This window comes from Phocoena phocoena, chromosome 8, assembly GCF_963924675.1.
Source record: "Phocoena phocoena chromosome 8, mPhoPho1.1, whole genome shotgun sequence".
NCBI lineage: Eukaryota > Metazoa > Chordata > Mammalia > Artiodactyla > Phocoenidae > Phocoena > Phocoena phocoena.
Genome location: NC_089226.1, coordinates 97731025 through 97744140, shown reverse-complemented (window position 1 = coordinate 97744140; position 13116 = coordinate 97731025). Strand labels below are relative to the sequence as shown.

At 44.2% G+C, this 13116-nt stretch overlaps 1 protein-coding gene across 1 annotated transcript in view; it reads right to left on the bottom strand.

The window, feature by feature from the left end:
- PTPRJ (protein tyrosine phosphatase receptor type J) overlaps positions 1 to 12623 on the bottom strand; it is a 48500-nt gene extending 35877 nt beyond the window's left edge. The window contains exons 1-5 of the mRNA XM_065882435.1: positions 12596 to 12623; positions 11600 to 11836; positions 9704 to 9931; positions 6437 to 6703; positions 3594 to 3842 (exon numbers count right to left, since the gene is read on the bottom strand). Coding sequence (XP_065738507.1) covers positions 3594 to 3842; positions 6437 to 6703; positions 9704 to 9931; positions 11600 to 11836; positions 12596 to 12623 — 1009 coding nt within the window. The remainder of the gene's footprint in view (positions 1 to 3593; positions 3843 to 6436; positions 6704 to 9703; positions 9932 to 11599; positions 11837 to 12595) is intronic.
- Between the last annotated feature and the right edge of the window lie 493 nt (positions 12624 to 13116).

Genomic DNA, 13116 nt, shown 5'->3' with positions numbered 1-13116 from the left:
AGCATGGTTGTGTTCCAATAAAACTTAACTCTATAAAAAAACAGGCAGTGGGCCAGATTTGGCCCATGGGCCATTTTTATCCGCTGACTCCTGATTTAGACAATGGAATGTCAGGCAGGTATTAAAATTATCCTGCAGAGAAGGAAAGAAATCATAAAGATCAGATCAGAAATAAATGAAAAAGAAATTAAGGAAACGATGGGAAAGATCAATAAAACTAAAAGCTGGTTCTTTGAGAAGATAAACAAAATTGATAAACCATTAGCCAGACTCATCAAGAAAAAAAGGGAGAAGATGTAAATCAATAGAATTAGAAATGAAAAAGGAGAAGTAACAACTGACACTGCAGAAATACAAAAGATCATGAGAGATTACTACAAGCAACTCTATGCCAATAAAATGGACAACCTGGAAGAAATGGACAAATTCTTAGAAATGCACAACCTTCCGAGACTGAACCAGGAAGAAATAGAAAATATTAACAGACCAATCACAAGCACTGAAATTCAAACTGTGATTAAAAATCTTCCAACAAACAAAAGCCCAGGACCAGATGGCTTCACAGGCGAATGCCATTAAACATTTAGAGAAGAGCGAAAACCTCTCCTTTTCAAACTCTTCCAAAATATAGCAGAGGGAGGAACACTCCCAAACTCATTCTATGAGGCCACCATCACCCTGATACCAAAACCAGACAAGGATGTCACAAAGAAAGAAAACTACAGGCCAATATCACTGATGAACACAGATGCAGAAATCCTCAACAAAATACCAGCAAACAGAATCCAACAGCACATTAAAAGGATCATACACCATGATCAAGTGGGGTTTATCTCAGGGATGCAAGGATTCTTCAATATACGCAAATCAATCAGTGTGATAAGCCATATTAGCAAACAGAAAGAGAAAAACCATATGATTATCTCAATAGATGCAGAGAAAGCTTTGGACAAAATTCAACACCCATTTATTATAAAAAACCCTCCAGAAAGGAGGCATAGAGGGAACTTTCCTCAACATAATAAAGGCTATATATGACAAACCCACAGCCAACATCATCCTCAATGGTGAAAAACTGAAACCATTTCCCCTAAGATCAGGAACAAGACAAGGGTGTCCACTCTCACCACTATTACTCAACATAGTTTTGGAATTTTTAGCCACAGCAATCAGAGAAGAAAAAGAAATAAAAGGAATTCAAATCAGAAAAGAAGAAGTAAAGCTGTCACTGTTTGCAGATGACATGATACTATAAATAGAGAATCCTAAAGATGCTACCAGAAAACTACTAGAGCTAATCAATGAATTGGTAAAGTAGCAGGATACAAAATTAATGCACAGAAACCTCTTGCATTCCTATACACTAATGATGAAAAATCTGAAAGTGAAATTACAAATAGATGGAGAGATATACCATGTTCTTGGACTGGAAGACTCAACATTGTGAAAATGACTACTACCCAAAGCAATCTACAGATTCAATGCAATCCCTATCAAACTACCAATGACATTTTTCACAGAACTAGAACAAAAAATTTCACAATTTGTATGGAAACACAAAAGACCCCGAATAGCCAAAGCAATCTTGAGAAAGAAAAACGGAGCTGGAGGAATCAGGCTCCCTGACTTCAGACAAAGCAACAGTAATCAAGACAGTATGGTACTGGGACAAAAACAGAAATATAGAGCAATGGAAAAGGATAGAAAGCCCAGAGATAAACCCACGCACATATGGTCGCCTTATCTTTGATAAAGGAGGAAAGAATATACAGTGGAGAAAAGACAGCCTCTTCAATAAGTGGTGCTGGGAAAACTGGACAGCTACACGTAAAAGAATGAAATTAGAACACTCCCTAACACCATACACAAAAATAAACTCAAAATGGATTAGAGACCTAAATGTAAGGCCAGACACTATCAAACTCTTAGAGGAAAACGTAGGCAGAACACTCTATGACATAAATCACAGCAAGATCCTTTTTGACCCACCTCCTAGAGAAATGGAAATAAAAACAAAAATAAATAAATGGGACCTAATGAAACTTAAAAGGTTTTACACAGACAAGGAAACCATAAACAAGGAGAGAAGACAACCCTCAGAATGGAAGAAAATATTTGCAAATGAAGCAACTGACAAAGGATTAATATCCAAAATATACCAGCAGCTCATGCAGCTCATTGTCAGAAAAACAAACAACCCAATCCAAAAATGGGCAGAAGACCTGAATAGACATTTCTCCAAAGAAGATATACAGATTGCCAACAAACACACGAAAGAATGCTCAACATCATTAATCTTTAGAGAAATGCAAATCAAAACTACAATGAGATATCACCTCACACCAGTCAGAATGGCCATCATCAAAAAATCTACAGACAATAATTGCTGGAGAGGGTGTGGAGAAAAGGGAACCCTCTTGCACTGTTGGTGGGAATGTAAATTGATACAGCCACTATGGAGAACAGTATGGAGGTTCCTTAAAAAACTAAAAATGGAACTACCATACGATCCAGCAATCCCACTACTGGGCATGTACCCTGAGAAAACCATAATTCAAGAAGAGTCAGGTACCAAAATGTTCATTGCAGCTCTATTTACAATAGCCAGGACATGGAAGCAACCTAAGTGTCCATCAACAGATGAATGGATAAAGAAGATGTGGCACATATATACAATGGAATATTACTCAGCCATAAAAAGAAACAAAATTGAGTTATTTGTAGTGAGGTGGATAGACCTAGTGTCTGTCATACAGAGTGAAGTAAGTCAGAAAGAGAAAAACAAATACCGTATGCTAACACATATATATGAAATCTAAAAAAAAAAGAAAAAAAAATGGTCATGAAGAACCTAGGGGCAAGATGGGAACAACGACACAGACCTACAGAGAATGCACTTGAGGATACGGGGTGTGGGAAGGGTAACCTGGGACAAAGTGAGAGAGTGGCATGGACATATATAACCTACCAAACGTAAAACAGATAGCTAGTGGGAAACAGCCACACAGCACAGGGAGATCAGCTCGGTGCTCTGTGACCATCTAGAGGGGTGGGATAGGGAGGGTGGGAGGGAGGGAGACACAAGAGGGAAGAGATATGGGGACATATGTATATGTATAACTGATTCACTTTGTTATAAAGCAGAAATTAACACACCATTGTAAAGCAATTATATCCAATAAAGATATTTAATAAAGAAAAAAAATTATCCTGCAGAAATATTTATGCTAATAGGGAAGAATAGTCATAATAAACTTGAAATGAAAAAAACCAGATAACACATGTACAGGATTTTAATATTTGTTAAAATATATATACACATACACACCTTTCTATACCTTAAAATTCTAAAACATCACGCATCAAAAGCTATTAGTTATTATCTCTGGTTGTTGGTTTACATGTGATTTTTCTTTTTGCTTGTCTGTATTTTATATAATGAATATGCATTGCTGTCATTATAAACTTGTTAAAAAGTTTTTCTTAGATAATTAAAAGAAAAGCAATATTTGGAAAATTTGACATTTATAAATTATACTGATTTCCCTTAAGAAACATGACTGTTTCTCAGAAAATACAACCTATTTGCTTACCAGTTGTACTGTAAACTGTTTGGGAATCCCCTTTAGTCCCATTTGGTCCTTGTGGAAATATGTCAAAACGATACTCGGTTCCAGGGGATAAGCCACCAATGACAATACTTTGTTCGGTCGTTGTTTGACGACCAACTTCATCCGGTGTGATATATATCTCAAAGGAATTAGAGTCATTGCTATTCCATGCTAAGCCAATTTCCCTTGTGCTGACACTTGTCACTCGAAAGTCAGAAACTGGACTGGGGGCTGTGGGTAGAAAGTAAATGACTAGATTAAGAATCTATTTCTCCAGAAGACAAGGGTGACTGAACCTCACAAAATATTTACAATGAGATTAAACGTACACTTGGGACACCCAACCTCTCTTTTTCTCTTTTTTGTATTATCACCTACAACACAAGCCCCTCAGAAACTCATGTTTCTAACCAACAAGAGAAAACTTGGCCACAGGAGTGCAGAAACTGGTGTTTAAGTTGTACAAAGTCATTCAAAGGAAATGAGAAGAGGCGTAAATTCTCATGGGTCAAGGGCTCAGGCACTGGAGGACCTTGGCCACTGCTGGCTGCCTATGTTGTATACATTACTTAGCCTTCCAGAGTCTCTGTTTAAGGAAGTGCAGCAGAGGCTGCTGTTGACCCCCAAAATCCATTCCCCCCTCCGTTTTCCTTAATCATACACCCCCAGATTCTTAGCAGTGTACACGGCTATTGGAAAGAAAAACTACATTTCCCAGCCTCCCTTGCTACTAGGCTAAGTTCTGGCCAATGGGATGTGAGTATAAGGACCATATGGCTCCTAAGAAGCATCCTTAAAGGATGGAGCGTTACCTTTTATCCTTCCTCCTTCTTGTAACTGGAATGTGGGTGTGATGCCTGCAGCTCAGGCTGCCTGGCTATAGAACCAACAATGTGGCAGTGGCTGCAGCTTCCTGATGCCAGGACGGCAGCTCAGTACATTCCTGGAGCCAACAGCTACAGCCAGGGCTGCCGACAGTGACACAGTTGGGGACTCCCTGGATGGGGAGTTCTGCACCCTTAGGCTGGGAGTCATTTCTGGATCCCAGCCTAAAGCTGCACCCCACATGTTATGAGTTGAATTGTGTCCCCCCAAAATTCATATGTTGAAGTCCTAACCATCAGTACCTCAGAATCTGACTATATTTGGAGGTAGGATTTTTAAAGAGGTGATTAAGGTAAAATGAGGCCATTAAGGTGGGTCCTAATCCAATCCATTATGACTAGTATCCTTATTAGATTAGAGGGAACTATATTCAATATCCTGTGATAAACCATAATGGAAAAGAATATGAAAAAGAATATATTTATGTATAACTAAATCACTTTGCTGTACAGCAGAAATTAAACACAACATTGTAAATCAACTATACTTCAATAAAATTTTTAAAAAAAAGAGAGATTAGGACACAGACATGCACAGACCAAAGGAGAATCACATGAAGACACAGGGAGAAGCCGGCCATTACAAAGCCAGGACGGGAGGTCTCAGAAGAAACCAAGCCTGAATCACCTGATCTCAGACTTCTTGCCTCCAGAACTGTGAGAGAGTCGATTTCTATTGTTTAAGCCTCCCAATGTGCCATACTTGTTATGGCAGTCCTAGCAAACTAACACACCAGCACTTCCAATGATTCTATAAACGCTCAGTTCCCAAGATAAGATCCTCTTCAGCTTAAAATAGCTCATGGTTTCTGTTTCTTGCAACTGAGCGGTAGCTAACCATCCCATCCTGCCTAGCATTGGGCTTCTTTTATAATGAGAGAGAAATAAACTCCTGTCTTGGATACTTGGGGAATTTGTTACTCACAATGAACCTGATCCTAACTAATAGAGAGATTAAACAGTAAAAAAAAAAAAAGTAACAGGTGAAGAAAAGAAAAGCAGATTTCATTTACTCCAAAGACCCAGTCAGAAGACATTTGTAAGAATGCCTAAGGTGTGCTTCTTGGAAAGCAACAGACACTCGAATAAAGTATTCCGGTGGGATGAGCCCTGGGTCCAGAGCCAGGCACCCCTGGGTCCAAGTCCCTGCCCTGCTGCTTACCAGCTCTGTGGTCTTGGGCAAACTCTTCAGCTGTGCTGAGCTATAGTCTTTTCATCTGTAAGACAGGCATCCTAACACCTACCGTGAAGACCACTACAATACATGTAAAGCTCGTGGTACGGTGCAAAGCCGATATTACTATATTATTACATTACTACTCTACTGGCACACCATTATTGTTTTAATTATTGGACCGTCCTTGGAACAGAATGGTTTTTATCTGCTGCCTAACATCTTGTCTTTAAGAGACAGCTGGATCAAAAGAAAGAAAAGACAAGACATAGCTGTGTCCTATTTCCTTATAACGTCAGCATCCAAAGGACAAAGGGACATGAATAACCAGGTTCTTTTTGTCTCCATGTATCAACTTGCTCCCTGTCGCTAGCACACTAGAATCGCTGTCACCAGCACAGGCTAGAGCTGAGAGAGCCCAGCTGTCCGATCCCACCTCTGACACTCACAAGGTCTGACACCTGCCCATAGCATCTCTCTCGGCCTTGGCTTCCTCATCCATAAAATGAGGCCAGTGCCATGTCACAGATTTGTGAACATTAAATGAGACCATGCAAGGAAAGCCCGTCACGCGACGCTGGGCCTGTGGGCAGGGTCAATCAACGGTCACCGTCATAAGATCACACATCCTGAAGGTGGTAAGAGTCCCTGTGGACCCACAGGTGAGCTGTGCTTTCCTCAAGGGCAGGAACAGAATTTGTCTTGTATCTGCGCCTGGTGCATAGCAGGCAGGCAAGAAAGGTTAGCAAAGCAATGAGTGGACTCACGGGTGTACACCTGGAGAAAGCCCGGTATGCCCTCAGAACTGTTGTCAGGGAAAGGCCACACCGTGATGTTGTATAACGTGCTCGAGTTGAGTGGGGTGATGACGGCACGAGTCTCATGGACAGTGAGATTGAAGGGATCTGTCTCGCCAGCAACTTGTATCTTGTAGGTATAGACAGAAGATGACTCATTCTCATTGATTTTCCAGGTCAGGGTCAAGCCTGTGGCACTGATGTTCACAACTTTGATGTCAAACACCTGACTGGAATCTGCAAAGACACAAGAGGAGTTAACAACCACCAGAATGGCCAAGCCAGACAGAAAGAGACAGAGAGAGGGAGAGATGCTGTCATCAAGGAACGTCATCTAATCTAAGAAACACTCTTAGCGGTTCTTCCTTCCTACTCTCCACCATTTAACGCAACATACCTGAGTGTAGGGCGGTCCCAGCCAAAGTCAGGCAGCATCTTCAGTGAAGAAAACGACCTGGCCAATTGCAACTGCATAGTTACTCTACGCTCTTCTTGTGAGCTGACGCTTAGAGATGCGACAGACTCCTCAAACAACAACATGGACTCTACACATGCCCCCCTAGGTGCTGGGTGACCCCAAAAGGTCTCAAGCATGCACCCATCCAAGAATGAACACTATACTCTCTACATGATCAAGTAAAGATCACAGACTTTCACATGAGGCAGGTCTGGGTTCCAAGGTCAGCTCTCCTTGAATAGGCAGGTGGATCTTAGGAAAATCACCGAGCTCAGTTTCCTCATCTATAAAGTCAGGATAATGATCCTATCTCAACAGAAGGTAACACAGGAGCGCTAGTTACTCACCACCTGCCCACCCCGCTCTCCCAATCCACCCTCTGTCCTTCTCCTGCCTGCTCTGTGCCCCGGGGAGGCTGAGCCCTGTACCTTGCATCACTGGTGCACGGGTGGGGGGTAAGAGACTCTGCCAGGTGGCCTGGGACCAGGTTCCACCAGTGAGCGATAGGGGCACGCTACTGGGGGGCTGGAGGAGAAAGCAGCTGGGAGTCTTTCTCCTCACCGCCTCCTGCTCTGGGTCACCTGTTCTGACATAGCTGTGTCCTCCACTGCCCCAGCCCTCGCTCGGCTCCAGAAACACCATCTCCTCCCCCTTACTCTTCAGCCTTGGATGTAATTTCCTATCATGACTAGTCTCAGGCGTCTCAACAACCTCTGATGGTGTCCTTAGCTCCATCCCACCTAATTAGTCACTTGAAAAGTGCCTGGTACCATACATGTATGTGTATCTGTGTGTGTGTGTGTGTGTGTGTGTGTGTGTACACATGAGTATACACACACATATACGTACACACACAACATAGAGAGGGTTAAGTCTATAATATAATTATTATAGTAGTATATATTATATAATATTATTATTATTTATTAAACACTAGGTCAACACCAACCAGACTTTGTGTATATCCACATGACCAAAAGCCAAAAATGCAATCGCTATTACTTTAATTCCACTCAAATCACTTTAAAAAGCAGGGAACCCCAGGTCCACACTACTCCACAGGCCGCTTTTAGCAGGATGAGGCAAAAAGGCCCTCCTCTGGATGGCTCTGCCCCGGGGTGTGCGGCTTGGTGAAAGACCCAGAGACCAGATTCCAGCCCCACTCACCTCCCTGCACAAGAATCCTGTATGTAGGACAGCCCCACCACTGTCAATGGCACCCCTGGAGGAGTCCCTTCCCTCCACTCCTCCCCCAGCCAAAAATTGCCCCCAGGTGTCCTATAGCACATCCTCCCAGCCCCTCCAAAAGAGAGAGCAGCTCTCAAAACACACATATACCATCTCTCTGGGAAATGAATCAACCCCTCCAGAATCATCAGAGTCCCTGAGATGTTACCTAGTCCCAGTGCCTCTCCACTTCTGTACCTCAGCATCCATCACCTGCACTCTCACTCATGACGTCGCCTCGGCTGACACGTCCTCCGCTTCCTCTCCATTTATCCAAATCCTATCCTCCCTTCAAAGAAAGTTCAGATCCTCCCTGTAGAAGAGGCCTTCCTTTGGGACTTAATGTTAAAATCAGGCTCCAGCCTTCCCATGTCCACAGCACTTAGTGGGCATTCTAGTGCCCAGTGACCATGGGCTGCCTGTCCAGCATCCAAGTCCCTCTTCCAAAAGGCATCCCAATCCCCCTTGTAGGGAGGAAGTGCCTATCACCCATGTGGAAGCTGGAGGGACAGCGGCTCCCTTCCCCAGCACAGCCATCTAGAAAGCAACAGGACACCCTCTCCACCCTAGGATCCTGAGGGAGTGTCACCAGCTCCAGCACGGACCAGCCCCCCAGAGTTCCCTGGATGCTCGACTGTTTTCTGTCCTTGGTCCTCCAGCCTCCATCCTTACTCCCTCCATTCTATGGATCTATGACAGCCTTTCAGAACAGATATATTTTGGGGGTTTGTTTGTTTGTTTTAATTTTTATTGGAGTGTATCTGACTTACAAATATGATGGTGGTGTTAGCTTCTGCTGTACAGAAAAGAGACTGTCATATATAGAACAGAGATATTGTTGGATAAGATAACCCGAGTCAGTCTGTGTTGCCTGCAAGCAAGCCCCCAACAGCTGCAAGGCTACAGCATTTGTTCCTGAACCCACAGAGCCTGACCGTGTGCTTTCCCATGTATGTTTGCCTTGATTCCCCATCTATACTGCAATTCCCTGAGGGTAGGAACCATTCTTTACCCCCTCATCAGCACCAATCCAAAAAGTCTCTAAAACTGTTCAATTTACAGAGTGGGAGTGCGGACAAATTATAGGTAGAAAGCAGCAACGTGCATGTCAGCAAGTATCACAGGAAGGTCAGTATGCCTTCCAAGTTCAGGCCGAAAAAGGAAACTCATTTTCTTCTCTCAAGGGGAAAATACTTAACCAACATGGACAAAATGAATATCAAGTTACAAGAGAAAAACATTATGCCAGTTTGTCTCGTTGGCCAGTATGCAGAGCTATGAAAGAAAGAATGAGGTAGCCCCTAGCATCTGCACATGGTAGCTGTTCAAGGAAATGAGCAGGTACGTTGTAATGAGCTCAAGGAAAGAAGGGTCTTGGCCACAGAGTTAAGAAGAAACTCACTGGATCTGCTCTGTCCAAAACCTCTTCCAGAAAACTCTCTCCCGCAACAAAACTACTTATGAAGCAAGAGATAACTCAGAACCAGAATCACAGAAGACAAACTCTGTGCTAGAAAACTCTGGCTGAAGCCACTTTACAAAATTCAACATACTTGTTTTAAACTCTGTGGTGCGGGGCTGTCCTTCCACACCATTCGCTGCTCGAGGATAAACAGTGGCCTTGTACCACGTGTCAGACTTTAACCCAAAAAGCAGGACTTCCGTGGTGTCTTGGGGCAGAGAAGGGTCAGAGGACGGGGCTGCAGATTCAAGTCCGTATTTGTACCCAGGGGCAGTGGGGCTCCTGGGTGGCTGCAGAAAGCGGTCTGTGTTGCTGGCATCTGTTTCAAACACAAAAGGCAAAGACATTACCTGCGACAGAAGTGCATCCCTGTCTTCTGTCAGCGCCGGTGCCCTCCCCACCGTAAGACGACACATCAGACAGTACCCACAGCTGGGACTCCACAAACACCTGTTCCCTTTCTCCCCCAGAGATACACATGCTCCTGAAAGGGCCCTGATTTGGGGGTTTGGTGAGTTTTTTTGCCTTTTCTTTTTTTTAATTGGGGTATAGTTGTTTTACAGTGTTGTGTGAGTTTCTGCTGTACTACAAAGTGAAACAGCTGTATGTATACATGTATCCCCTCCCTCTTGGACCTCCCTCCCACCCCACCCCCCTCATCCCACCCATCTATGTCACCACAGAGCACGGAGCTGAGTCCTCTGCGCTATACAGCAGGTTCCCACTAGCTATCTGTTTTACACATGGTAATGTAGATATGTCAATCCCAATCTCCCAATTCATCCCACCCCCTCTTCCCCTCCACCGTGTCCGCACGTTCGTTCTCTGTGAAAGGGTCCCGATTTGGGGCAGGTATTGCACTTTGCACTTTTAGCCCAGGTAGCACCGCAGATATCTGTGCTTCTCTCTCCAACTCAGCGATTTGCATCTCTCCCCAGCTTCCTTCAAGAAACCATCGTCTCCCACCCAACTCCAAACATGGATTTCCAGGACAATCTCATGATTCACACTTGGCTAAGCAGAGCCCACTCAAGGAAGTCTTTCCCTGGACCAGTCCCCTGCTGAGAGAGGGTGAAACGAGCAGAACCGCTGAACCAGGGGAAAGTTGGTAAAAAGAAAGAAGCAGGAAAGACAGACAAGAGTCACCTCCTCTCCTCCTTCAAGGCCTTGCTGCCCCTGGTGGGGAAATATACACGAGCCAAGCAGTTGCTCTTTTAGTCTAAGCTATTTCAAGTCTGATTCTGTCACCTGCCATCAAGAATCCTGACACCTACTCTGTACATCTGTTTCCTTATGTGTAAAATGGGGATTGAGTACTTGTTCTCAATTCACAGGGTTACCCCTGAAAATCCTATGAAGTCTGCAAATGACTACTCCACTGTCAATGCAGAAGACACCTGCTAGATTTGCCTGATAAGCAGCCCTTTTCTCAATGGATGCGGTTAAGTTCCTCCAGCGGGCCTACTTGGGTTAACACATCTGTTATCTATCCAACCGAAAGTTTGTTTTGTTTTGTTTTGTTTTGTTTGCGGTACGCAGGCCTCTCACTGTCGTGGCCTCTCCCGTTGCGGAGCACAGGCTCCGGACATGCAGGCTCAGCGGCCATGGCTCACGGGCCCAGCCACTCTGTGGTATGTGGGATCTTCCCAGACCGGGACACAAACCCGCGTCCCCTCCATCGGCAGGCGGACTCTCAGCCACTGTGCCACCAGGGAAGCCCCCCAACCGAAAGTTTAAGAAGCTAAAGGGCCCAGCTACTTTCCTGGATGCCAGGCTCCAAAAAGTTTCAACACTCACTGTGCTGACCTGTAAAATAAGAACATTTTCCCCTCCTTCCTCACACACTCGTGGAGGTCAAACTAAAATGTGGAGAAGACCTCTATAAATTCGAAACTCCGTACAAATTATAAGAACAATTTTTCTTAACTATAAGTTACTGAAAGTCAAAACCAGCAAGGCAGATCAGAAGCCCACTTTTGTAACTCACCTAAGCTATTTTCTGTAACCAGAGGGTCACTCTGTGACTTATTTGAAAGATACAGGGTGACGTGGTTTTGAATCCCCGGCTTCAGGTCTGAAATATTGAGTGCTAAGTTTTGAGTCGACTCCTGGCTTCCTTCAAGGAACATCCGGCAGGTGTCAGTGATGTTATCATTCTTCCAGGTAAGAGCAACGTGCGTCACACCCACGAAGACAACACGAAGACCAGAAACTGGATGAGGCTCTATTTTAAAAACACACAGTGGGCACTGATGGAATAAGATACTTGTAGTCACCTTTCATTAAGAATGACTGGGGACATTGATGTTTCAATGCGACCCACTAAAAATACTTCCATTATATCAGAGTCCGGTGCAGTTCCATCATTGCACAGCAGGGAGAAAACTTATCATTATGCAGGAAAAAAAGGAGAAAAGAATAAACCTTAGGGCCATAATTTTTTAGGATCTGAACTGTTCTCCATGACAGTTAATTCCAACAGTGATCTGATACTCTTCTAAATTGCCCTTTTAAACAGCAGCATTTAATATTTGTTTTAGATATCAGGAATAAGCTGATCATTTGCTACATCTAAAGGTCTCAGTTCCAGATAATACAAATAATATTTCACAGTATCAAGACATTTCAACGAAGACCCTCTTCCCTGTATTCCAACCCCAAGGGAAATTTTCAGATTTCCAGTCTCTACTATCCCCCCTCTCTTCTTTCTATCACATTATTTGACTGGTTGTGACATAAACCAAACCATTTTGGCCAAGATGACATCCACTCCCTTCAATCTTGAGATAAGAACATGGAGATTCAGAACAGCAGGGTGACTTGCTCAAGAATGCGCACTACTTGTAGCATCAGGGAAACTAGAGCCCAGGGCTCCAGCTTTAAGCATATATTGATACAAGCACAGGCAGCACTGCAGACAGTTCCACAACCCTGCTTGAGGTGGCTGAACTCAAAGACACTGGCCTGGACGACTGCAAGGCACCATCCAGCTCTGAGGCGAGCTGGTCCATTCTGCAATTCTGTTCTTCACATCAAATGTTTTTGATGCAAAGATTTCTACATCGGGTCACACGTTTCTTTAAAAAAGACACGTGCAGGGGCTTCCCTGGTGGCGCAGCGGTTGAGAGTCCGCCGGCCGATGCAGGGGACACGGGCTCGTGCCCCGGTCCGGGAGGATCCCGCGTGCCACGGAGCGGCTGGGCCCGTGAGCCATGGCCGCTGAGCCTGCGCGTCCGGAGCCTGTGCTCCGCAACGGGAGAGGCCACAGCAGTGAAAGGCCCGCGTACCGCAAAAAAAAAAAAAAAAAAAAAGACACGCGCAACACAAATAAAGCAGCCATCTCAATGATCTGGGTAACTGTTATGAACACCACTGTACCACAGTGCTCTGGAATCAGGCTGCTGGGTTCCCGCTACATGATGGCTCAATAACTCTGGGAGCTCAGAAGAAACTTAACTTCTCGGCATTACCATGTCTTCCACTGTAGCCCTCAGGGTTACTGTG